General features: G+C 39.6%; 1 protein-coding gene across 1 annotated transcript in view; it reads left to right on the top strand.

The window, feature by feature from the left end:
* Nucleotides 1-27,699, top strand: part of LOC104522590 (cAMP-dependent protein kinase type I-beta regulatory subunit) — a gene marked incomplete at its 3' end in the record, with an annotated part of 78,329 nt that extends 50,630 nt beyond the window's left edge. Inside the window, exons 4-8 of the mRNA XM_010164925.1 lie at nt 5,549-5,610; nt 6,353-6,399; nt 14,867-15,025; nt 24,020-24,080; nt 27,578-27,699. Of these exons, the coding sequence (XP_010163227.1) occupies nt 5,549-5,610; nt 6,353-6,399; nt 14,867-15,025; nt 24,020-24,080; nt 27,578-27,699 (451 nt within the window). The remainder of the gene's footprint in view (nt 1-5,548; nt 5,611-6,352; nt 6,400-14,866; nt 15,026-24,019; nt 24,081-27,577) is intronic.
* Between the last annotated feature and the right edge of the window lie 215 nt (nt 27,700-27,914).

Below are 27,914 nucleotides of genomic sequence, written 5' to 3' on the forward strand. Positions count from 1 at the left end.
CCCCCCCCCCCCCTTTAGAAATCTTAAAATAGTACCAAGATATAAGAGCTATAGCTAAAGAAAGGCAGAGTTACAGTCAACAATGTTTACTAAACTTTAAAGATACGTAAATAGGAAAGGTTTAAAACACTGGAATCCTCCTGCTGGGGCAGCCTCACTCCAAGAAAACATTGCATGTCTTTTGTTAATTTATGCCAGAGCAGCTACATATCTTTTAAAGCTATCCTCAAAAATACAGGGCTTGCTTTGTTTTACTAGAGAGATAGCAAAAGAAGAAAAGACCTCTGTACAGTGCACACATTGAAGGCTTTTCTGAGTCTGCCTGCACGATGAAATTGTTCTGATTGAACTCTGACAAATGATAACCTGCAGGTAGAACGAGGATTTTCCATTTTTGCTTACACATATACATTTTGTCTCTTCCATTTTTCCTTTCCTGCAATGCATTCAGCACAGCAAGGGCTGGAAAGAAATCTGATTGTGAAACTGATAAATTGTCTTACATAGTTTCCCTATTTTGGCCATTGCCATGGTCTGGTTCTGAAAGTGCTTGGAATCCTCCTTCTCTCGCTTTGTTTTAACAAGCTTCCTCTCGATTGCCCATTGCCAGTGCTCTCTTACCTACAATGCACATCATTTTTTTTTTGTCTTTCTCATATTCTACGTCAACTCCAAGCAGCCTCGGTGTAAAAGCAGATGAAATGATTTATTTTTAACACTCACTTTGTCTTGTGAGAAGGAGAACTCCTTGGGCCTGCCCTCTCTGTTGGCTTCCTCTTAGCACAGTCATCTACATCTTGGCAAATGGGGGTCTATAAAATGCTACTGAATTAAATCAGCAAAGTGTTTCATCATATTTATTTTGCAGTCACTGTGACAGACTCTTTGCTGGTCAAAATAGCTGCAGTCTCATTGATTCAAGTGGAGTTTTCCTTCTTTGCATGAAAAGGGAATTGGCTCAACCCAGACAGGTGGTCAGAGTCATTACGGATGACAGACAGCAGGGGATCAGCCCCTGCGATTTCAGGTCTGATCATGGTTGTTTTCAATTCTCCTGTACACTCATAGAAGACACTTTATGTGTTAAAACTTGCTGCAAGCCTTTGATATCTTTGACCTTTTTAAAAAAAGTCTCTTAAATTTTTATATTCCCTAAGAAGACAGATGGTATTTTTTGATTGAATAGATAGAGATTTCATGTCTAAACACATTTCTTGGTTACAATAGTTAACTGCTCTCTGTATGCTCTGTGTTGCTCACAATCTTTTCTTGCAATTTGTTTTTGAATGATACTATCAAAAAGTTACAAAGAATTAAATGTGCAGAAGTCCCCCTGGAAAACATTAGTAATGTCCTGCTAGCATTGCCCTTTGGATCCAAAAGTGGATATTCAGGTACATAGAGTCCCACCTGCAACTACTCTTCCAACTACACCCTTCATACCTTCTGGATGGAGCAAATGTGTGAGTCCAAGTGCCGTGAGTAACCAGATACAGATCCTCTGGAGTAGGTAGGGAAGCTGTGAAAAAATGGCAAAGCCTGTCAGAAGCTTTGTTTCTGGAGAGGTGAGAAAGAGCCCTCAAAGTACTGATGCTGAACCTGGGATGGTTGCAGTCTCATGGAACAACAACTGAAATAGCTGAACTGGTGTCCTATTTTCTTCTTCCATCACCTGAATAAGTCATCTGGAAATAGGGGAAACAATACATTTCCAACAAAATAAGGAAATCCCTCTGAGCAGTTCTCATTTACAGCACAATCATAAAAATCCTGGCAAAAAATCAAACCCTTTCCCTATCAATTCAGTGCACAGCATTGCTAGCACGGTCGGTGTCAACAGTTAAATAGCTGGTGCAGGGGCAGAAGACAGAGGCTGCTGTGTTCTTGGTGCTACTGCTCAGACAGAAGATGAAATCATGGTAGTTCAGCATTGGGGGAAGACTTAACTACTGATTTTCTGGCTTTCTGTTTACACTGGAATAAAACTTGCTTGTGCTTGAAAAAAATTTTGGTTGTTAGGAATCTGTACGTGCATGTCTGGCCCTAATTATTTAACAAAACCTTAAAACCCAAGAAGTACAACTACCTACTTTTGAAAAGCTGTAGAAGAAAGTGGCTACAGTCTTTGCTTGATGGTGAGGTGGTTGCAGCACTCTATTTGTAAGAGGTTTTTTTTTTTTACCATAATAGTCAGAGGGTGATTTTGAAAAACTTCATAACAGATGCATGGTACAGGAAAAAAACAACAGGCCATATTTTTGCCCCTGGCCATATTGTTTATGCCTTTAGTGAGTGCCACTTCTTAAATCAATAGGTATTTAAAGATTTACTTGCTTTCTCTACTTAGTACAGACCCAGGACACATGGCTGAAGCTGAATATGGAGCATCAGACGTTTACTGGGGACATGGAAAATATGTCTGCTTCATGTAGCTTCAGATTTTGGCTTGGGCCAGGAACAAATTTTTCAAATTTTCAAAGTATTTTGGCATGTTGGTCCTTGGGACATTTTTGTGTTTATTTCAGACAGTGTGAATAAAGGCAGTAAGAACATTTTCCAAACAGATTCTACACTTAGTCTGAATTAAATCAAAAGCCAGATTTCGTACAGGGACCTTAAGCATTTGGTACTTTAGGAGATGATCGTTTCCAGAAGGGTGGTTTTCTTTGGTGATATTCTGAATGTCCCAGTTTTTAGCTGCCAGACTTGTAGTTTGAGAAACTTTGAGGCTGCCTGCTGATCCATATCATCGGAGATCTGAGTCTATCTGATGAATCTCAAATCGAGCATCCAAAAGCAGAAGCACTCCAACTCATGAATCACTTTGAGAGATCTTGGCTTAATTATATCAATTAAGAACAACAGTTTCCTAGTAGAAAAGAAACATGATGATGTGTTTCCAGTGACAGTCATGATATTATTGGTCACTTACATTTATTCATCAAATACATGCCCTTGTTTCACTTTGGAAATGTAAATCAACATCATAATGATTTTGGGTAACTTGTGTGTCTGTGTGTTTTTATGTGTTTTAGGCTCATGTTTGATGACATGTCCATCAAAGGTCTCTTTAAAAATCCAAGGCTTGGTCTAATAAGATTAAGACTTTTGCTCAAAACACATTGCAAAAGTGATGCTAGAATATTTACATTAATATTCTGTTATATTAGTGTAAAACTGCTGTTGCTGGTAGTAGACTTTGGGTTCATTACACCATCAGCTCTAAGTTCTAGTCTGTGAGTTTTAAAGAGTTCTTTTGATAAAACTAAAAGGTCTTGTAGAAGTGAGATGTGGAACATTTTGGAGAAGGGTGCAGTGCTATACATAATTTATTGGGCACAGTTTGTACAGTCAATTGTTAAGTTATAAATAAAATACAGCCTTGAAACAAAGATGAAAGGCTGAAACTGTGGGTAGTTATTTCCTCTGTGTTTCTATTCCAAAGAAAAAGTTTCCAAGTTTGTTCAAACAGTCACATTTTGGTTTGGTTTTTGATATTCACAGTGTTGTGTCTGGTTTTGGATGTGTCTCACTGAAGACTTCTCTGCCACACGGAGGGCCTTTTCCTCCGGTAGATCTTCTGTAGGCTGCAGGACTGTTCTTAAAGCTCAATGAGATGCCCAGGCATAGCCAAGGGTCAACCACAGGGAGGCAAAAGAGGCTCTGAGATACCAAATGTCCAGGTCCCAGAGCTGCTGAAGAACAGTTTGACTTGCATCATCAATGTAGGGTCCCTTGGTTGCTGTTCCAGTTTGATGCCTACTATCATGGTAGTTTCCTCCATCCATCTGAACCTCAGCTCCCATTTCTTTGAGGCTGAGGGTACCGGGGGTTGACGCAGGGACCAGCTCCACATCTTGCACCAGACAGATGCTTGTTTTCAGAGAAGTCACTCAAACTGGAGAAATGCTGAACCCATTTAAGATCATGAAAAATTAATTTCATGGATTTAAGAATACAGGCCATATACTTTTAGAATAATTTATTATAGGTCTTTGCATTGGTGCTCAGAATGAGGTGAGAAAGAGGTTTCTCCTTAGAGCATCTAAAGAGGCTTTTTACCAGTGGTGGAGGTATTTCCTGAATGTTGGGACCACAGGTTGGGCCTGATGAAACAACTGGGGTAAAAGATATCATTTTATTATAGGTCATGGACTAAGCATCCCTTGCAGGTACTGAGGAGCAGCAGGAGCTGTTTGGTTTGAAATCTCCCAGTTCTCCTACAAGAGGTGCTGACGCAGATACTGAGCAAAAACATTCTGGCTGCTGAAGAGGAAAGACATGACCAATTTGAACTTAGGAGTGAACATTTCCTAGAACTGAGGCTGAATAATTTCTGAAACAGTTGAACAGGAAATAAGCTAATAATGGGATTTTACAATATGCATTTCCCATATAAGGCATTGAAATGTAGCATGGGTTTATTTGCTGATCTTCTGGCTATTTTCATTAAAATTTCAGGTTTCTTCACTGCACTCTGTTACAATTGTAAGGACTTTGCTCCATTCCAGGCTGAAGCTTTTAATCTCACCGCTGTCATCTGTGGTCCTTGGATGGACCATTCCCAGACCAGACCAGGGAAGAGACTAGTTAACAATTCCTCCTTGCTGCCTTTTGTTTGTGTCGGGGAGCTACTTCCTTTAGCCCTTGAGACTGATGCATAGGAAGGGGAAGAGATGTGGGGAGGGCCTGTCTCGGTGCAGTTCATGCTTCTGAAAATAAGTTCCCCAAAATCTGATGTGGGGAAAGGAAGCCCTTGGCTCCAGGGAGCCTGCTGTCTCCCTCAATAAACAAAGGACTGGATTTGGGCAAGTTGCCCAAAGTGTTGGTGCAGGGTGCGTTCCCGTCCTTACTGCTCTGCCTGGCCTTTTAAGGCTATGTGACAGTATGCTGGAGACCATGGTAAGGTGTGTAATTCAGTGATGATTAACGAGCACAAGGCTCTTCTGCAGCTTCGGTGTTTCTGTAGCATTGGTCAAATTCTCTTCTCACAAGTAACTCACTTAGTTTTTCAGAGTTTGGCCTCTTCTGCACTGTGAGTACAATCTCTTGCCAGCTCTTATGCTACATTTATTTAGAGCCATCTACCTTTCCAAATGTGCTCTGTATCGTGGAACAGGTTTTGCTTGTAAATGTGAGGCCAGGTGTTCAGAAGAGGAGAGCTCCCATTTAGACACCTAGCAATTACTGCTGTGACACATACCGATCACAGCTGAAAACCTGAAATCTGTCTGCTTAGACAATAAAATACTCAAGCTGGCTGGTTTGTGCAGTGCTGTAAGAAGTGGCCTGGATGTGTAGATTTCAGGAGTTCTTTCAAACTAGCATGCACTGAATCACGGTCTCACTTTTAAACCACAGCTTGTGCCAAACTAGTTATTTTGATTTCTTGCCAAGCAGGGGCTCACTTTCCAGTTACAACTAACATTTTCCTTTTCTTTTTCTGCAAAATCTGTTAATGAAGGCTAAATGAAACAATGACGGTAGGTCTAGTGGCTAGATAAGAAATAGGTCTGATTCATTAATAAATATTTCTTTTCTTTTGCAGTGACATATTCGATGCCATGTTCCCTGTCACACACATCGCAGGAGAAACAGTCATACAACAGGGTAATTCTTCTTCTCGTGTTTTCCCTTGTATGTTTGCTAAGATTGTACAATTCACATATCTCTGAGATTTCACCCTCTTTGCTTAATGGGAAGAATAACCATATTCTGAAAACATCCAAGTCTGCAGCTGTATCATAAGTTCAGGGATGCAGGTCTTTCACTACATGTGCAGAGGTCTCCTACAAAACCACGCTGGTAGATCTCCAGGGTTTCAAAGTGAAATGTAGATAAATAGCACTTCAAATTAAAATGTTAATTTCTTAACTGAAGATAGTCAGGAAGTAAAATGCAGCTCAAAATGTATAAGGGTGGCACAGGCTAGCTGCGAGTAATTACAGATGGAAAATATTTTTATGGTTGTTGGGAATATTCAACACCTCATTGTGCTGTTTCATAGTTATCGCACTTGGCAACTTACCTGTGTGCCTGCAGCGTGCTGTGGAGGACTTCATTACCCTCAGGATATATTAAAGCATCTTGTGTGTTTACACTGAATGAAGTGTTGAATCAATCAAAAGAGATAAATTAATGCAACTGAAAGATATTAATAGGAAGAAATCATAATGATATTTTGATTTATGAAGGCAAATAGGCAAGGATGTTTCAGAAAATGAATCTCCCTGTAAGTAATCTGGTGTACAAACCTGTGCAAATATGTACCTGATTAAATACTGAGGCAGGAAATTATTGAGTAGTCTAGCAGACCTTCAGGAAACAATCACCTTTTGTATTTTGCTTCCAGGTGATGAAGGAGACAACTTCTATGTGATTGACCAAGGCGAGGTGGATGTAAGTACACTCTTACAGTATAATATTTATTTTGAAGTTACATAATAAAATTGTATACTCTGGCACGCAGCTTGATCCAGCCATGTGCTGTGGTTCTGTCTCCTTTCTTCTTGAAATAAATTTCACAGTATTGGTCTCATTACTTTGCTTTTGTTGTGTTAAGTCATTTGTGCATAATTTTATAATTGGCATGTTTTACATCCTAGCTTATTTGTCCATTCCAAGGAGGAAAATATGGTATCAAAACCAAGCAAATGACATTATCTTCAGAACCCTAACCACACCTGGAGGTGTGCAGTCTTTGGCAGAGCAGGCCACCATGCAGGAAAACCGAGGGTTCAGATCAACCATAAGGAAAATATTTTCTTTAATCAGTTAGCTTAGCTTATGTGTTGGGTTGTTTTTTTTTTTTTCCCCAAATTGAGATACAGCCTCAGGCAGTGAGTTTCATCTTAGAAACCTTAATTTGCTTTTAAAATTAGGTCCAAATATATGAACAATGCAGCATATTAATAAAGCAAAGATTATTATAAGTGTAAAGTGATCTGTTAGACCACAAAATGTTTACAGGAGTATGCAGTGGTTTAATCAGCAAGTCTTTGAAAATACGCTTCTTTCTGAACCTGCCTTCCAAATCATAATCTATTCACCTCTTATCATCTTTATACCATATGAAACTCACTCTTTTGCAGTTTTGCTACAAGTTCCTCATTTGACTGAATTTTCTACACACATCTTGTGTATCCGCAGTTGTTGGATAGGACAGGCTTGCTCATTAGCAAGCTCTTCAGGTGCCCAGATGAGTTTTGTTTGGCATATTTAAAGAAGAAAATGATTTATTTTAAATCTAGGCAGGAGGCATACGGTTATTTTAGTGAAAGTTTTTTTTTTAAGCAGTCTGTTTGTGTCAAGAGACCATCTAATTGGTATTGTTGGGAACTGAGAAACCTCATACGCTGCCTCTGTCTCTGGAAGTTGCTCCTCAGGAAATCCATCTGACTCACTGTTTCTATCAAGCATACCTCTCAATAGCAAACATTGCCACATCCACCCGGCCAGAAAATAAAAGAGCAGTATTTATAGAACAGCGGTAAAATTTAGTTTTAAAATAATTGGTTAGGGACTGATACTGAGCCTAATGAGTTCACTGGCTTTGAATCAGACCAACAAACATACACAGATGCACATATTGAAGTTATAGATTAATCCTCTTTAGAAATAATTTGTCCTCAGTCAAAACCTTTAGGAAAGGTTTGGCTCAAGGATAGTGGGGCATTGAATGACATCAGAAAACAGTCTGCAAAACCCTTGCAACTAATTGCAAAAAATATAATCTTCCATATGAACCCCCATATGCAATGGGGAAAATAAATGTCCAGAGCCTAGCCAGCTTTGTGTCTGCTTGTAAAACCATTGCACAAGGTGGTTTGTGGTTTGTGCATTTTCTGGAACCAGTGGTTGCCACTAATGACCACGATGGCTGTGGCTCTGCAAATGTTGAGGACTTGTTCAGACCACCAGTTGCTGTATTCTCTGTTGGGTAAGACAGCACCATAGTTTCATCATAGTTTCTTTCCCAGGTATATCCTGGCATTTACTCAGAAGCACCTTTACTATATCATTTTAGTTGTATATCAGAGGTTCTCCATGTTTTTATGTAAAATTGAAATCCTTTCATAAGTAATCTTGACCACAAATGGCCCAAGAAGAGACATGTGTCCAGATCATTTTTCATTGATGGTTTCTTTAGTTCATGAAAGTCTTTTGCAGAATAGTCTTAAATTTACCAGAACAATTCAGAGACTTGTGAGGCTTCTGAGATAGGAATTGGGATAAAATTTGAAAAACTGCCTCAGTGACTAAGTGACCTCAGTGCCACTGCATTGCAATTAAACACACCTGGGCTCTTAAGCCATATAGATGTTTTTGAAAATTTTATCCCAGACCCCTAATTTGACAAGCTAAGCACCAGTCCTCCTTTAAGTACGTGAGCAATTCAGTGGGACTCACTGTTTTGCTGAAGGAAGAGCATAGCACACAGCTTTGTTTTATGCTATTAGAGTTGAAAGCAAAAGTTTTCTTTGTATTCTGAGCAGTTTGCAGTCCGCCAGTCAGTTATGTTCAATATAGGGTATACATTTTTCCTGCCTTATCTTTGAGACTTGCAGCAGCAGATTTACTAAGGAATTAATGAAATAACTGGGTTTCTTTGAGTAGATTGCAACTTTGATTTAATGAGCATTATCAATCCCTACTTCTCTAGTTGCCAAAATCAGCCTATAGCTGATAATATCATCCTGACACTTCTCAGGCAGACGTATGGACAGTTTTCTGACGTGACCTGTGGGACAAATACCTCCTAACAAGACTTAAGAGATGTCATTTGGACTGAACTTATTCTAGGAACAACCAAAGCTCCTGACCCTCTAAATCTTGCAAAACTCTTCTCTGACCAGCTCTCATGCTGTTCTGCTTCAGCATCCCTACTCTTTCATCCTGCTGTATCTTACCACTGTTCTACCCATCTCCTCAGCTGGGTGCTCTCTCCTTCCTAAGCTTTTCCTATATCTTCAGCCAAAACACACACTGAATTCCTTTGCAAGATACTATGCAAGGCACAAGAAACTTTTGCTCATCCAGGAGTAAGTTGTCACTACACCCTGGCAGCTATAGAAGTTACCTACATTAACTGCCTTTGGTGGGAAGCTGCAGGGCGATGAGCCTGTTTTCCCCCCACAGAGTAAAGTCTTTACTTAGTGCAGAGTGACTTGTTCCTGTATAAAGCAGCAGCTCCCAGACCCCATGGGTGTGCACTATCACACCATACATTGTACTCACAGAAAAGGGTTCTTCCACTTTCTAGGCAGCAGGGCTAAAATCCTTATTGTCTGAAGAAAATCCAGACCGCTAGTAAGCGAGCTGTAGTTCATTTAAGCCTTGCCAGATACTTTTTTGGCATGCTTCCACCCTTCTCCAAGAAAAAAAGCAACTTGGAGAGTAGACAATTGACCCTGAGACTTAAAGCCTCGAGCCATTTTCTGCCTGGTTCAGTTGGTGTTGGCATATGCATGGAGGCTTTTAACCCCTGGCCAGGCTCTGTGCCTTCATCATTTCCTTGATCTGCACAGAAGTGTCAGGTATAGCAGGACTGGTGGATTCAAGGAACCATTTCCTCTGAGGACATCATGACTGATAAGCACCCAGGTTTTCCATACACAGGCAAAGATACACATAATGGAGGTCACAATTGACATAATTAAATTGCCCTCCCCTGGAAGAAAGAGTGACTTGCTCCTGTATAAAGCAGCAGCTCCCAGACCCCATGGGTGTGCACTATCACACCATACATTGTACTCACAGAAAAGGGTTCTTCCACTTTCTAGGCAGCAGGGCTAAAATCCTTATTGTCTGAAGAAAATCCAGACCGCTAGTAAGCGAGCTGTAGTTCATTTAAGCCTTGCCAGATACTTTTTTGGCATGCTTCCACCCTTCTCCAAGAAAAAAAGCAACTTGGAGAGTAGACAATTGACCCTGAGACTTAAAGCCTCGAGCCATTTTCTGCCTGGTTCAGTTGGTGTTGGCATATGCATGGAGGCTTTTAACCCCTGGCCAGGCTCTGTGCCTTCATCATTTCCTTGATCTGCACAGAAGTGTCAGGTATAGCAGGACTGGTGGATTCAAGGAACCATTTCCTCTGTGGACGTCATGGCTGATAAGCACCCAGGTTTTCCATACACATGCAAAGATACACATAATGGAGGTCACAACTGACATAATTAAATTGCCCTCCCCTGGAAGAAAGTCAGGGTAAAATTAAAGAAAAAAAAAAGTCTGTCAACCGTGCAACCAAAACCAAACAGAACCAACTAACAAAGCCAAAATAACAAAAGCAGTGTGTGATGTTTTGAGTTTAAAAAAACCGCAACATTTAAAAGTAATTTACTGTTAAGAGTTTTGGCATAGGCACCCCAAAGAGTAAGTAAGAGCATTCTAATATTTTTCCCTTAAAAATAATCTGAGTAAAATCAGAAGTACAATTAAAATAGTTTTAAATATAATAACACTTTATCCTCAACTCTTACACTTTCTTAGGGTATAAACAAGCCTCATTAGCACAGAATAAAGTATCTGTACATTTCCTTCCTGGTATTACTATGGACAGCCAAAGAAGACTCAATACCCTTCCGTTGGCAAGCACATGCAACATGGACTGTGAGCTAAGGGAGAAAGGCACAAATTTTCATCTGTAAAAGAAAGGATTTTAGAAATGAGGAAGAGGTGGGTCTTGGAGAACCTGGGATTTTCCTCTCATACACTGTACACCACAAACCAGGTATACTTTGCCCAGAGCTGGCATTAGATAGGAAAGGACATTATAGCATTATCAGTCACCGTCTTCCTCCCTAGCACTTCAGGGTTGAGGAGAATTGTTAACTCATGACCCAGCCCTGTGTATGGATAAAGTTTACACTAGGTAGATGATGGCGTAAGGTTTGAAGTCTTAGAGGTCAATTGTCTACCGGAAGCTTTTCTGCTCAGACAAATGTGAGTGTATGCCAAAAAGTAGCTGGCAGAGCTTAAATTACAGTTTCCAGTAAAGATGTAGAAAGTACCTGCTAAAGTATGTGTCTTGCAAAAATCTCTAATCCATATTTCTAAATATAAAAATGACTTCCTGTTTATTATTTTAATCTTATAACCTCACATTTTTTTACTTTAAAAAGCACCGTCGACTACCCTTTTAAAACAGCTATATTTTTTTTAGACTCAGTGACTTCCTATTCTGTTTAATGTCACAGCAACTTTCTCTACAGTCGTTCTCAGATTTGCTTCTTGTAAAACAAGAGCAGCCAAACTATAGTACTGTCAAAGTCAAAATTAAAACTTTTCAATATTTTTTCTTAAATAGCTTCTGTATTTTCTGTATAAAGTTACATTTGGAGCTATAGATTAATATTGTGGGCAATAGATAAGATTGTTTTTTGATTGTAGGTGGAATCTTCTTGAAGCCCTTATTTGTATATACAAATTGTCTGATTTGTATATACAGAGATGAAAATTGCATGGTGGTTTATGTGAGAATACTGTTGGATTTTAAAACTAGTGATCTTTTATGGTTAGATTCCATAGATTGCTTTTTGTTTGAATAATTCCACCATTAATGTTCTTTCTAATTTCAGAAGGATGCTTTTTTGAAATTTGAAACAGAATGTTTTAAAGTTTGAAGTTTTTCAGCTTGAATTTTTAAGGATTCTCAAGGCAGTCTCCAAGTTAATACATTTATATTTAAGAAAAACATATTCATACTACAAATAGAGCATTGGCTTTATTTGAAAAAAAACTATCCACATATAAATACCCTTCATGTTTAAGACTTGCTTATTTTTCCAGGAATAAATAAACCTCATCTTCATTTTTGGATAACAAATATTAAGGCTTGACATGACACAAAGCACAAATTATTACAAACAGATCCGAGGGAGGGGAGTTAAGATCTAAAAGTTGCGATGCCTGGAACAAATTAGATTGTCCACATAGATCACAAAGTGGCAGCAAAAAAAAAAAAGTGCTAAAAGTGAACTTGAAATCAGCAATACAAAAGTAAAGTAAAGGTAAATTTACTCCAATGAGGCTCAGAGGCAGATGTTCATATCCTGCCTTCAAGGTAAAATGGCTACATTACTGCTTGTGGTAAGGTTATTTTCTGCTTCTTTAGACAACACGAAGATGAGTGAGGCCAAGATGCATTCCTACTGCATTGTGCATTGTGTGACTCATTGCATTTTCTCTCGCTGTTAGCGCCTATGTATATCGCAGCCCATGAAGGAAGGAACTGCTGATGTTCACAGGAGATTTTTGCCATTTGTCTCCTAAAAAAATAAATGAAATGAACCAAATTGTACGATTTTCAAGCCCTCAAAAATTGCAATGCTCATACTACATGGTGGAAAACAATAGAAATCTGGAGTACGTTTGATCTGTGGAAAGTAGGTGGTCCCGATGGCTTGGTCATATTTGGACATCTGCAGTTCTGCATTCCTCTTCAGCTGCATGAAAGAAGAAGGTTCCAGCTATTACGGAGCTGTGATCGACCGGCCAAGTAACCATTAAGAATGATTCACTTATGTACTTGCCACTTTGGTGAGAGTCCACAAATGCCTAAAACTGCCTGAGCCAAAACCTCAGCCCAGCATTTTTTAGGATAAAGAGGGAGACAATCTGAGCTGCTGCCATATAACATTGGTTTTCATAAGCTGTTCTGAGCCTAAAATAGCTTTTACTTCCCACACCTTACAAACAGAGCTACTTTCCTTTCTACTTCTTTTTTTAAAATCTATTTTAAAGGGATTCACAGCGGAGCTGAACTCTCTGTTAAAGGGCAGAATGGCTTTGTACTGTGCCATCAAGGCACTGTAACTTCATCATGAAGACAAAAGTTGATTGTTGACTTAGGCCTTTGCGGAGCATGAAGCGCGATAGTTTTTGTACTAGAAAACAACAGTTATTCTCAAGCTGATTTCTTTTTTGGAGGTTGGTAATGGAAATGGCATTTTTATTGGGGGAGTGAATGCTGGACACAAAGACCGTCAGATCAGTGATTTGGTTCCACCTCAGCGTACTTTTAAACTTGACACCCTTAGGGTGGAGGAATGGCTATTTGCATAAAGTGTTTACAGGTGAGATGTCAAACAATTTTTGGGAGTTTTGTCAAGTAAGACCGCAAAATTAAAGAAGTCTTAGAGCAGTTTAGTAGTAGCCTCTCTTTGTAACAACCCTGCAACAGTAAATGTCCATCCTTCACTTGCTCTGCCTGGAGTTTTACCAGTGTAATTCCCCTCTCTGGGCTGCAGTCATGCCATGCGTACTGCATTTACAAGAACTGTCATCATACTGCTTAAAAAATACGTGTTGGAATGAGTTTATTTCCTGCTTATAATTCAGACCCTTCTGCAATAACAAAACCTGTGCTTTTCAACAAAAGAGCATCTAGAAATACGTGTATTTTTGGTGTGTTAAAAAGAGTCAAGGATGTGATGTCAGTTGATATTCAGGATGTGGTCCCAAACTCATTGACTATTAGATTTTCCCCATCGTTCCTGAGACTTTTTACTTAGGACATGAATTACTGTCCTGTAGCAAGCCCTTAGTCCACCTGGTGAAATCTCCACAGTGAGGGGGTATCCGTGCGTTCAAATACACATCTGGACAATTTTGCAATGATTAATTGAGTTTAAAAAATTTCATACAATCTCATTATTTTACAAGCCTTTCAGAATCCTAATTTTATTCGTCCATTTCTCCTGCTTGTTTCACAAAAAAAGACCCAGAAAGTCACAGTATTACCTGCGTGTTTCAACAGGAAAGTGCTTGGGTTTGCCTGGCTTTTTTAAAACTTGCTTTCATTTTTTTCATCATGAGGAGAATCAAAAGTGGATTCAGTGTTCCGTGAGATTTTCTTCTGCAATGAGTGTAAAAGTTTGTAAGGAAATGCTGTTGTTACTCTTGCGTGTGATGTTCTCGTATGTGACATTCATTCTGTCGTGGAGAAGAAAAGAAACTATAGCTTTTGTGGCTTGAGCTTTTTCTTGGCAGCTTGCTACCATCTGCCTGTTTGGGATTATTTTTACCTTTTATTTCAGCCCCTTGATCCTCAGATGCTCTAGGAACACCAAGAGCCTGCACGAGTCCCCCTTTCTCCAGTGAAGGTTTTACTTAGCACTCCAGTGTAGGAATTCTTCTTCTCAAATTAGATGTCATCCAGGAAAAATACTGTGATAGTGATACTGTGTTTCAAGAGGATGTGTTATCTAAATAGGCTGTGGGTCAAATACTGCTTCATAAGTTCTGTAGAGCTGATGTTAAAGACGAAGGATAGTTCTGCGTATAGCTTCTCAAATCCAAAGCACTAAGTAGTCTTCTCTAAGGGATAAAGAGATCTCAACAGTTATATTTAAATGGTTGTTGAAGGCACTATGCTTAGGGGAAAAAAAAATAAAAAAAGTTCCTTTCCAAAAGATGTTTCCCTGTTTTGACTGTTTTTCATTTCATGGCTATGGTGTTTTTCAGCAAACCTCATTACACATATCAACAAATCTCCTTCCCTTCAAGTCTGACAGTGTTAATAAAAAGCTAGAGTTGTGACAATTCTGCTTGTTGACTGTCTGAGCCTTGAACACAAGAGGGAAAACACGATGCCAGTTAACCACAGGAGCTGAAAACTCAGAGAGTAAATGCAGTCATTGTACTGAAGCAAGATGACTTGAAATTCTGTCCACAAAGCAGGTTGTTGCCCTCTTTGGGGACTGACTGCGGAAACTGTTATGCTCTTGTTTTCCTCCTGTGTCCTCAGCATCGACAATTAGAAAGGAAATTGCTAATAGCTTTTTAGGTAACTAGCAGTAGGAGGAAAACTGCAACTAAGTCCCCAACCTGGTTTTGCTTCTTGTTTTGTCTTGTGCTGTGGTAGGTTTATGTCAACGGGGAATGGGTCACCAGTATCGGAGAAGGAGGCAGCTTTGGGGAACTGGCGTTGATCTATGGAACACCCCGGGCTGCCACCGTCAAGGCCAAGACAGATCTTAAGCTCTGGGGCATCGACAGAGACAGCTACAGACGCATTTTGATGGTAAGTTTATGGAGAAGGGCTTGTTTATGGAGTTGATAATTTTACTTTCTCTTGTAGTATCAGCACTTCTATTCTGTGTTCAGAGTACACTGATGATGGAAGGCTGTGCAGCTGTGTTTCTACATAAAAGAGAGAAGACGGGACAATAACATCGAGTAACTAAATTAAGTGAACTGAAGGAAAAGGGGGCAAGATTCAGCAGAAAGACACTGAGTCAGAAATGCAATTGGATAACATTATGCATAACTGTTATACATGAATGAAAACCTCAGGAGGCTTCTATTACCCACCAAAGCTGTGCAAATCCCCTCCTTATCGTGAACCTCAAAATGTCTTTCAGCACTACCCCTTGCCTATGAAGTCTTTGTCTGAACTTGTATTACACTCTTCAAGGCAGGCCATACAAGGTAAATCCAGCTCTGCTAAAAAAAAAAAATAAATAAAATTCTCCGTTGGACTGTGCCCTCCATCTTCGTTAGCCATAGGATGGCAGCTGCAGAGTCCCTGCTAATGATTCATTGCTCTGCTCCTTTCAAACTCCCTCATCACTGCAGCAAACCTCAACAGATCTTCTGGGCACCTGGGGTGTGTGCTAGCTTATGGATTTGCTGCTGGTTCATGAGTGGTGAGTTTATAATGGAAACTCTGACAGATAATTAACTTTAGCAATGTCATAACTTTTTTTTACGAGTTTGTTTCCAATGTCCATGTGCATATCTTCCTTCTCCATAAAATATTCCTTTCTTTTTGATAATTAACAGACATAACTCTATGTACACTTCTTTCTCAATAGGACTTGTCTCTAAAAGCTGCATTGTTTCATGCCAATCTGAAGGAAATTACACTATGTTCTCAGAATAATAAAGGAGTCTGCGTTTTGAGATCATCTATACTTCCAGTGAATGTCATGGATAACAGAAAATTAGCAAAAGAATTGAGTAGATTTTACACTTAAATGATTAGTCTTTAAGCAACAGAGTGTAAGAGTGATCTTTATTTATACTGTGTGATGACTGCTGGATGTCTGCATGAAGCATTGCTGGTTTTCACTCTGCGTTTTATGGGCTGAGTTCTGTATCACATAAACGCACATCACACTGACATCTGGGAGAGTACATCTGATGGAAATTTACTCTGTCCCAGAATATTCAGACTGATTGCTCCGAGACAAAATAGAGGAATAATGATGAGAAGCGTACTGTCTTCTCTTTTGTGGATGAGCAGGATGAATAGTTTTTGAATGCTGCTCAGTGCAGGGAAGCAGGCAGTAGTAACTGAGATCTTTTTGTGAGGTATTTCTAAAACAGAGCAGGAGAATTTCCTAACAGGTTTAAGAGGCACACGCAACTTATTTGTCCCATTTCCTATATGAATGAAGTAGAGGAGTGTCTGGGATAACGGGTGCATTGAACCTGCATGGTGCAAGGAAGAATCCAGGGTATGAAAGGGAAGGAATTTAGGAGGGAAATAAATGTCAGGACAAGCCAAATATTCCTTGGCTTTTTAAGCATAGCTTTTTACAGCTACCTGTAACCTTGCTACTAAAGAATTGCAGGGACAGATTCACAGCCCTTGTAGCCCAGAGGTAATTTCAGTTTTAGCGTTGATGAAAATAGTGGTACCTAACATCATCCAACCCTGTGAGATTTCAGGTTTCATCATGTGTCCATTGCCATCTGATAGCAGCCTTCAGAAGATGAATATTTGATGCAGAGACAGGATTTTACTAAAAGGGTTTAAAGTCCCAAGAGGAAATGACTTGTGTTTTTAATGCTAGTTTTAGCCATACATACAACTTGAATATTATGGATATAATTCTATTTGATTCTAGTGTAGTGTTAAGTGTTTTTCAGATTAATTTGCATATTCTCTGAGCCAGTGACTGCTGTACTTTACCTATAAAGCTCAGTTTCTGCAGTTGAGATCTTTAACTTAACATGGAGATATTTTCTCTCCCTCTCTCTCTTCTTGTACCTTTTACAGCTAGGGCCATTAAAAATTGATGGTCTGTTGCATTACATTAGATACCCAGGCAGTATAATCGTAGTATTCCCAATATTTAGATAGGAAATATTTCAGGTAGCATGGTGAATTAATTGCTGCAGGTACAGAAAATGTCCAATTTTAAGTGCTGTCCACGGTGAATGCAATTTACTCCTCCAGACTACATCAATTCTGTCATCTTTTCATTTATTTGTAGGTGCAGTGTGGATAATTTCTTTGCTGTAGGTGAAATGAGACACCTGTCTTTGTGCATTCGTGTGAGGACAGGTTACAGTGGCTCTCTGCACATTTCCACAAGCCTAAGAATTAATTACATCATGTCTCAGAGGCTGCATTTCATACTTGAAGCTAACTCCACCATTACATGGCTGATTTTGCTGTACTTAATTTCAAGACATAGTAGTAGCTGCCTTTCAAGTCCCAGAAACATGGTTTCCTGCTATTTAGGCTCTAACTTTATGAATCTAGAAAGCTGCTGGATATTTTGGATGTAGAAATGCTTCTACCTTTAAATGAGAGGTAGTAATGCTTAGGATATCTTTTGAAATATGTAATTTAAGATGGTTTTAAAACTTGAGAGCGAGCATGTTTTTCTTTTTAATTTTCTTTCTTTTTTATTTTTTTATTTTTATTCTGCAAAAGTATTTTTGCAAATACTTTTGGCCACTGGATCAATGACCTTTTTCTCCTAAAGATATGAGTCTTTTCTGTAGTCAGATAAAGCTCCTCCATAACCTGAGATAGTTTTTTCTTTCGTCTACGTTCCTTCCCAGCCATGACCAGCCCCATGTTTTCTCAGTCTAGTGTTGAAATTTTGTTGAAGTTGTAAATATTTATTTGCAAGTCATGCCTTCAGATCCACACTTGCCAAAAAGATTTTATCCTCTCATGAGACACTTGACTCTCTACCTCATTTCTCCTTGCAGGCTCTGTTTTCATTCTTTGCTTCACATTTAGTAATTTTTAGTTTTTATTTCTGCTTAGTACCATTTTCCCCACTTACGTATCTCATTGATCTTGACTGGCTTATGGTATGAATAAAATGCACCTCAGAAGGTTTGAGAGTTTGAGTTTTCCTTCTTTTGGATGGACAAAGCCTGATGCAAAAAGTTCCTACTGGCTTTTAGTTACACTTGTCATCCATTTGTTATTTATCCTGTCCCAAAAGAAGTTTGTTAAAACAGATACATTTCTTTATATTTCATTGTCTCAGCTTAGGTACCCTGATGGCTTGAAGGTCACATTCAAGTTTGTTTTAGCAGCTGTGATGATTGTAAATGTTGGGATGGTTCTTTTTGTCAGGATGTGCAGTGAAATTGCTTGGCTTTCACTGGCAGTCCTTGACAAAGTATTATACCATGAAATTCATTGTACTAGATGGATTACAAGAAACCACTTCAACATGTTCCCTGCTCAGTAGACTCAGAAATTATCTGTCAATCTGTGTGTTCCATTTATTTCATAAAATTATCTGTGCTGAGTTGCATACTTTTCACTCTGTTGCAAATTTTTAAATGTTTATCTTCTCTGTGTGTGGACACCCAAGCGCGCGCACACACACACACACACACACACGTGTATATATTCTATATTTATTTACTTACATTCTTCTGTGAGAGATGCAAAGGAATTTTTTGCCATAGGATTCTCATGTTATTCAGTTGCTGAAATGTTGCTGCTCTCTTCATTGCAATTGGGATTCAAGAGCATCACGGAGTGGGGAACATCCCAGGGTAGTATAATATTTATATTCTAAATATAGCAAATACCACAAATACCAGAGTTGCAAATGTCTGTATCCCAACATCAGATTGATCCCCCAGACAATTCAGTTCCCAGACTGAGGAAATTTGAAGCATTAATTTATTGTAATTTCAAGAAGGCTAGATTCAGGGTAATTTAACTATCCTTTAGCTTCCATAGTCCAAGATACCTGACTCTGAGAGCAGAGTTGCATGGGATACAATACTTTTTGCCTATTTGGCAAACTTTGCTCACAGAAAGTGAGTTGTAATATTGGGATATAAGTCATGACAAATCAAGGTTAGTTACTTCCTAATGTTACGCCTCATTTTATTTATGCTATTTTGGCTTTCTTTTACCATCTTTTCACAGCTTTGAACCTGAGAACAAGTTCTTTAATAAGTACTTTTTTCCATGCAGACAAAATAAATCAGCAGGACTTTTTTCTGTAAAATGTAGGTTGCATGGTGGCCAAAATATAAAGCGAATCCGGAGCCTGCAATCTGTCTGACATCTGTGCAATATAGCACCGGGATCTTGCAGGTTATTTTGTTTTCACGGCCAGTATTCACGGTGACTCTTTCTTTCATGCTCCTGTAAGAATGTACACCCAAAGCATCATTCAATATCAGGTTTATGCAGGGATTAAACGGGGCTGGAGCAGCCCAGAAGGTCATTCCGGCACCTCCTGCCAGCATAACTCTTTTATTTGAAACTTGAGCCATGCTTTGCCTTTCAGTAGCCATTTGTTTGGCTTCTTACTGAAGGTGAGGATTTCTAGGAAGGACCTGATTGACTCCAGCCAGACCATCTGTGCACCTAAAAAAATGGAGCAAGAAAGAAGACATGAAGAATACTGGAAGGACAAAGCAAAGAGGCAAGCAGAGGGGAAGAAAGACAGAGACCAAACTGGAGGAGGGAAAGAAAATAGAAAAAGTGAAGAAGGGGCAGTTGGCATTTTTGAATACAATCCTATTCAACAAGACCTGTTATAATCTCTGAGGCATTAATTTTTCCTAGCCTGTGTATTGCTTAAGCTAAGCTTAGGGCTTGCTACTTTTTTAAGTGGTCCTAAAACTGACTTTGAACCCTTTCCTGGATGGATTTGGCAAATGCAAATGATTTCATTTCTCCTTGGGACTGTTTCAGGGAGGAGCACTGCAGCTTAGAATATTAACGAGTCTTCATAGTTAGTGGGAACCAGTGTCTTTATGAAGATGAGCTTGTGCCTGACAGCTCAGAATCGGGGAGAAAGTGAACAAAGGAAAGGAGGGAGAGGGAGAAGCAGCAACTATTGAAATAAGATATTAATAGGTTAGAAAAAGCAGAATTAATAAAGACTTTTTAAAACATGCCATCAAGAACTCTGCCAGTGCAGAATTATTCATGTACATTTACTATTGTTTTTATCTGGCTCAAGCAGTAAGATTTCTACTGTTTCCCTTGGGAAACTTTTCTGCAAGAGAATAATTCGTAAGTTGGGAAGTTTGATATTCATCTTAAATTAGATTTTCTTAATTTTCTCCTATTACTTTGAGTTATGTCAAGCTTTGCTGTACTAAACTGCCCTCTCTAACATATATCTGTAGGGGATTATCACTGTCTGCTTAAAATGCTTGCAACAATGCATGCTACCTATGAACATGGCATACCTGTGATCCCAGTGTTGAACTGACCTATACAGGCTGGATTTGTTTTGCTCCTTCCATACCAGCTCTCCCCAAGTGTTTTATCAGTTCTTCAGCCTATGTTTGATTTGGGAGCACTTTCCTAGAGAAGAGGTACGCAGGCCAGGCACTGTCACATCCGAGCCATGGAGGGGGTGCCTCTAAACTTCATTCCTGGATGATGTCTTTGAGTATACAGACCAAAATAGCTGTGGCTGTATTCTTGTTGCAGTCTGATGTTGCAAACCAGATCTCAGCTACTGTCTGTAAATCTCTTTCAGCTTTGCAGCTTTCCAGTCTTCCGTTCATCAAACATCTGTGCTTTGGATTTTTTTTTTTCTTTTGCATTTCTTAGCTGTATTTTCCAAACAGAAGCTCATTCTATTATTTTCTGCTCCCATTTATAATGTCTCTGGGTCCTTTCTTGTTATCTTCCTGTCCTGGCAAGCTTTCATAGTATCTCCTAGTCTGCAGATGTCGTTACTGTCTGATTTGTTGCTGCTTCTAGAAGATCCATGAAAATACTGCAGAAGAACAGATTTAGCACATGTCCAAAGGAGCGTTCCACTTCGACACTTCTGCAGAAACGACTTGAAGGGTAGTGGAAGAGGTTATGATGGTGTTCATATCTGTGGCCTCAACAATTTGTATGAAGTGACTAGACTAGAACAAGTATAAAAAGGACATCAGGAGTCAGAGGTGACATTATGTGTATGGGAGGGGGTGAGAGGGGAATATTAGGCTGATCGAGGAAGGTGGGAAGTAGGCATGTTCTCTGTTTCACGGGGAGGAAAGGTGATTAATACCAATGGAAATAAGCACATGCTTTGGTTGTTTGTAAGATTTCTATTGCTGGGTTGTTTTTAGCTTATATTAGTGTTCTCTCAGAATCTCTTCCCCTCACTCTGCTTGTGGAAGCTTGTGCAGAAAAACACACTCAAGTGAAAACAATGTGCATGAGGGTGAGCCAAGTCTCTCCTTTCTGGAAGGGAAATTGGGATCCCATTGTGCCGATTGGGATTCATGATTGTGCACTCTGAAACTGCAGAGACAGCTTCTGTGCCTGCCTAGGCACCCTTAGGTGAAGCTCTGCAGATGGGCAGCTCATGCTACCTTGGAGGCTGTTTTTTGTCTCCTCCAGGAGAGATGGAAGCTTGGATGGAGCCATCCCACAGATTGAGTCATGAGCTGTCAGTCGGTTCACCTTGGGTTTCAGTGTATGTGCTGGGAAATAGGACTCCTAAGCCTCAACCACTAGTCTTTCTGTAGTCTCTTGTTCTCCCTTACCATTGTGGTGTCATTCCCAGACATGGAATAGTTAAGAGAGTGAAGTTATACATTAAGTGGAGCCTCGCTGAGGTTCTAGAAACCATCACAATACAAAAAATTATAATAGTACATTTAATTAATTCTTTCCACTTCAGTTTTGCTTTCTCACTTGTCCTGATGGTGAATTCTGTTCTGCTACCCTGGCTTAGTTTAGCCAAGAACCAACACACCCATTTTCCTGTAGGAAGTGATGGGCTGTTGCTGTCCGGGCCAGGCAGGTTGCCTGCAATTCTTACCTTCCTGGGTCTTGTCTGTGTCTCTAAATACTCGAAGCTGTGGTCAGGAGTCACTTATGGCTACTGATTACTGCTTCTTAAAATTCATCTGTGTCCACAAGTCATTTAAAAAAGCATTTTCCACATCTGTCCCTGGGTGCCCCAGCCCATCAAACTAAACCACCAATCTGCTTTTCCACAGCTGTCAATTTTGCTGGTCTCGTTTCCCTGGATCACAGTGAGGAAAGCAACAACTGCGCAGTGTCCAGTTTTCCATCCTTTGTCTCACAGCGAGCTGTCAGGTTCTGCCGTGCTTTACAGAGCCTCCTCCGTTTGAAGTTTTTTTGTTGCTTTTTTTTTTTCTTTCTGGCACTTCAAATGCTCTCGGGGGGCCCCGAGGTTGAGAACCAGGTTTGTCAGACAGAGAGGTCAGACGAGGGTTACCGATGCTATCGCTGAGAGGTGAACTGTCATCACCAGACTCGGAAATTATGAACGGGGTGCAGAGGAGGAGACCTTAGTAGCTGGTGCTGCTGCCGATCCAGAGATACCTGGGACGAGTGGTAGCTCCTGCCAGTGCTGTGGCTGTTTTGGAGCAGGGGTGGCCCCAGGAAGAGGGGTGCAAATGGGAACTGTCCCCAGAGGAGAGCTGCTGGCAGCTTCTGCTGATGTCAAAGCCTGTTGGTGTTGGTAGAAGGATTCACATGGCTTTGGTGGTCGGATCCAGCCCCACCTGCACAGTGTGGCTGATGTTTAGTTCTTAGTTATGTCATTGCACTTGAGTACACCAGCCTTTCCCACTTTCATACTTAAAGCACTTCTGAACACTTTCACAGTGGGGAGAAAAGTGTTTCTTCTCCTTTTCCTTTGTCTATCCCCACTTTCTGCCTCTGCTTCCAGCACTTACCAATGCTCACCTGGAGAAGGAGGAATGGAGAATTGACTTTTTCTATGGCAGACATGACATCTGCTTCTGTCTCTTCTGCCCAGCCTATAAGTAAATGCCATCTTTATTTCCCCTTTCTTCAGAAGATGATTGTATCATCTTTATACTGTACTCCTGCCTTGTAGATTTGACTAGCAGGCATCAGGCAACCTTCAATATCCACCAGGAATCTACCCAGGCAGAAATGACACAGGCTGTCATATAACAGTGTGGAATAAGATGCATGGTACCAAGGAAGACACGAGTTCCTGTTTGGTCCCTAGGAAAGTTTTATTTTCAAGTCATTCATGTCGCTGCAGGAGGAGTTAAGGATGAATGAATTATTTTTGTATTGACAAAACTGCACCGAATTTTTTTGTACCTGTATCGCCTTTAAAAGTGTGTGCTGGAATGGCTACTTATGGTTTTTGTCTGTGGTGATCAAACGCTATGTAAACAGATGTTTTCTCAGTAATTTATCACACAATGAAATCTTGCTAGAGTGGGAATGACTGTGCTGGTGGCTGCACATACATTGATGGATTGTCTGCTCCAAAATGCTTAAATCTTGTTAAAATAATAATATGAATGGGTTGCTCAGCAGTAAGAATACAATACAACACTATACAGAATATAAACCAAGCTCACAGATAAACACTCCTGGCATTAAAGAGATTTTAACCTAAAAGGATGGGACCCATGAGGGGGATATTTTAAGTTTTATCCTATTTTGTAATTGTAAATTCCCTTCTAGCAGGGCCTCATTGGTAACAAGATATATATTGAAATATATAACTAAACTGTTAATTGATGAAGCTCTGGCTTTAAAATGAGTGCCTGTAAATAATGGATACGATTAATCTGCGGTGTCCAGTAACACCAGTGAAGTCAGTGAAATTACACTAGGATTGAATTTGATTCCTTCTTTCTTTGCTTATCAGCAATACAACTTGCCCAGACATTTTATGGGGAAACATTTGCCTTAGGCTGTTTTTACTCGCTATGCTTAAGATTTGGAAGGGGAGGGAAAAAAAAGAGCAGCTGTAGGAAGAAATCACAAAAATACTTTGTGTAATGTTCTACCACCTTTTCCTCTCTCCTTTAATAACAGGGCAGCACGCTGAGAAAGCGGAAGATGTATGAAGAATTCCTGAGCAAGGTCTCCATTTTGGGTCAGTTGCCCTTTGGACTTGCCTGTTAGTTCCTCTGTTATACGTGTTGGCAGAATGAATTTTGGTCTTTGGTGGCACGATGAAAGCAATGGTGGTCAAATAGAAGGTCTCATGCTTGCGTCATTTCCAAAGGAATGAAAGTGGAAAGGGCCCTTTTTAGGACTTGGTTTTTTTTTCATTCTTTAATATGCTCTGAACATGCATTTGAAAGACAAATCTTTTCTTAAATATGGGAACAAGCATGCACTGATAACCTTTTGGTAGCTGCTGTTGCAGTAAATATCATATGGGTAGAGGAGAAAGCAGTGCAGAGATATGAATTTGTCATAAAATCTAGTTACATCCTTCCAGGTGACAGGTGAGAAGCTTTTTCCTGCAAGAATACTGTATTTATGTGCACTAAACAAACTAACCTTCCAAATCAAAACAGACTGATTTTTTTTTTCCTTGTATGTATTTTACAACCCCTGTCTCACATTCTTAAAACATCTGTTTAGCTTCTTGTCCTTGGATTTTGTTTCCCTTTGATTAATGTGATAGCCACAAAATTTGGACATGTTCTTGATGGCCTTCAGTAGGAAAAACAACAAACCCATAATGCCTAACCAATCAATCACCATTAGGAGAACAAAAGCTTCTCATAAAGAGGACAGTGTTAGACAGTACAATGAAATGTTGGTTCTGTAGGAAAAACATCATGTTTCTGCTGGGGCTGTTTTGAAAAACACAGTTCAGGATTAGTTTGCTATATAATTATTTATATTTCTACTTCCACAATTTCCGTTTCTTGTTGATGGTATTCATCTACCATTCAGACTTAGGTACCTGAAATATGAGAGTGTCTTAGTGAAAATATACTTGAACTTCTGAGAGGTGCTATCCATTAAATTTTCAATTACATTTGTGTGCTTAAAGTAAGGCCAAGTATATTGCTCACTTATTAATGAAGTTTCCATCATTTAAAAGCCTTCTGTTATGCTTAATTTAAATCTTCCTAAATTAAGAGCACAAATTATACGAAATTACAATGAGTATTTAAGGAAAAAAGGATCTGTGCACCTGCACTAATGAGAAGCAATTACAACAATGAGACATCTCAAAACAATTTCAGAGTAGAAAGGTTATTCAAAGATGTGCTTCCTTAAACATGCGGTTTGCAGTGTAATTATATCCTAGTTTGTAGTACAGTTTTTCAATCTCAGTAAAAAATGAGGAAGGACTTCAAGATTTGAACCTTTTTTAAGTACGGAAAAGCACCAGACAAAATAACACACCATTTCAGGAGAATCGAGAATTTAGGTGAAATGTGTAGGGATCTATTTCACATGTCTAAAAAGTAGATGACAGCTGGGGAACAGAAAGGTATTTTGGAAATCTCAACACAGCACTGAGAAGTCAACTTCATACCTTAATGTGGTCAGAACTTGATTTCATGGTAGAAAAACCTCTACCTGCTTCTTATATATATTTTTTCAAGGCTTGTGTAGTGTCTGTAACTAGGCATATAACTGTAACAGCAATTTTTTTTTTTTAAATCTAAGGATTTTTTAGATTATCAGTCACTGCTTATGAGAAAACTAATTGTTTTAAATCTTTCTTCTGGAGTTTAATTAAATGTAAAGCCATGAATCAATACATACAATTTAGAAATTGCAAAAAATTGATCTACTTTATTTGATGCTTGACTTAACTCTGCAACTAAAACTTTAGGAGTTTTATCATGTACAATATTCTATATAATGCTCTGCTTGCAAGAATCATTAACCAATGTATTTATAGTGTATTAATTCCCTTAGACAAAAGAGAGACACTTCGTGACTAGAGATAGAATTAGCTTAGAATTTTTCATAAAGCCAACTGAAGAAGTTTCAAGAGACTCTTTCTTTTCCTTGTTAATTACTGAGTTATTAAAAAAAAATCAAAAAGCCTACTCTAGTCTGTATGAAAGAGTTTTATGCTTATTTTTAGTCAAACAGAGAACTTTTTGAATGTTGCATTGACAATGGTCTTTGATATTAATGCTTCTGCATCAAAGGCCACATATACACAGGAAAGGGCATAGGTGGGGAAAATATTAGAAATAATCATTTCCCAAACAGCAACAGAAAGTGGCATAAAAACATGAAGATGTAGGTGTGCCAGGCAACTCAAAACTTACCTTCAGTGCATTGATAACTTTGATCTGGTTTTGTTCCCAGACGCAGTGTGCACTTCTGAGCTCAGACAAAAGGCTTTTTGACTTTTAAAGACCAACTCTTTCATCCTCACACAATACTTCTAATCAATATTTTGAACAAAATGGGAAAACTAGAGTCTGAGAGAACAACCCAGATCTAAATCCTGGTGTCAGGAGCTGTGTCTTGATTTCCAGTAGTTCAACAATTCATAATAAGAATCAGCAGAGCTCTAGTACGTGAATTTTAGCCCAACTTTTTGAGGCAGTGAAGGTTATATCATTGTATTATCTGTTTCTTTTAATAACTTCTATACCTGTCACCTCCTTCAGTCAAATCTGATAAAAGCACAGAAGTTCAAGTACAATTCATTGTTGTGAATTCTCATGCAAATGGGTAAAGGAGACACACAGGTTTGCACCTCTCCTCTTCTCGAGGGCAAGACGGGTGAAATTCATCTCTTAGCAAACCTGGGAGGAGGAAGGCAGCAGGACAGTGAGCAGCCCTGGACAAGCCAATGTGCAGACTGTGTTATGCCGTGTAGGTATCACAGGGGATTTGTGGCAGCTGCAGGTGGGTGATGAGGACACCGAGCCACAGGAAGCAGGCTGTGTTAGCTCCATTACTCATAAAACAGACCAGTAATTTTTTCTTATTGAAGTTGACTTTGAAGTTTTATAACTTTTCTCGCTAAGTCCGGGAATGAAAAGAAAAACACCTTGTAAACCATCCTGCTGGCAAATGAAACAGAGGTGCCACTTCAAACATCCGTCCTGAGCCTCTGGTCCCATTGCCACCCATGCTGCCAGAGTCTTGCCCTTGGCTTCAGTGCTGCTCAGTCTCACCCACAGGGAAGAGTCATCTTTTGGATTGGCACTCCTGCATCGCTTATCTAGCAGGCCATCGGTACCCAGCTGAGAGTAACTGACGAAACGACAGTAGGACTTGTTCTGACATCTGGTGTGGGATGTGGTAAGAGGAGCTCGGCACTCCCATATCGCTGGTATCTCCAAAGAACTCCTAGGCTGCTCCAATCTGCTGCAGCATCAGGGCAGCGCAGATCAGATCGCAGGCGTACGGAACCAGAGCCAACTTTTCCTGTCCAACTTTTAAGATTATTATCTGGGTGATTACTAAAGTCTAAGACACAATGAATAAATACATTCCTGTTTCTCAACTGGGGGTTCGTGCAAAGGGCCTGGATGAAAGAAATGTTTCTTTTATAACAGAACTAGGCCTAGCAGAGCTGTAAGTTTAGATACGAATCTTCAGCCAAAGTTTGACTCTTTTTATAATAAAGCTTTGTGATCTTCAATATTTTAGAGTCCCTGGACAAATGGGAGCGGCTGACAGTGGCTGATGCACTGGAACCTGTCCAGTTTGAAGATGGAGAAAAAATTGTAGTGCAGGGAGAGCCCGGTGATGACTTCTTCATTATTACAGAGGTAAGATTGGCATCCTGATAAGCTCTGTCATTTCCTGGTAAAGATCAAAACTTTGTATTAAAGGCATTCGGGTTCAGTTTAATCTCTTACTTCAACATATATCTGAACCAACTCCACTCAAACCAGGAGAATTGCGCAAAATTCAGAACAATTCAGACACCAGTTGCATGGAAATATCTTAAGTGGGATGATCCCTTATTTCCAGTAAATTGAAG

This window comes from Antrostomus carolinensis, unplaced genomic scaffold (genome assembly GCF_000700745.2).
Source record: "Antrostomus carolinensis isolate BGI_N321 unplaced genomic scaffold, ASM70074v2 scaffold18500, whole genome shotgun sequence".
NCBI classification, from domain to species: Eukaryota; Metazoa; Chordata; class Aves; order Caprimulgiformes; family Caprimulgidae; genus Antrostomus; species Antrostomus carolinensis.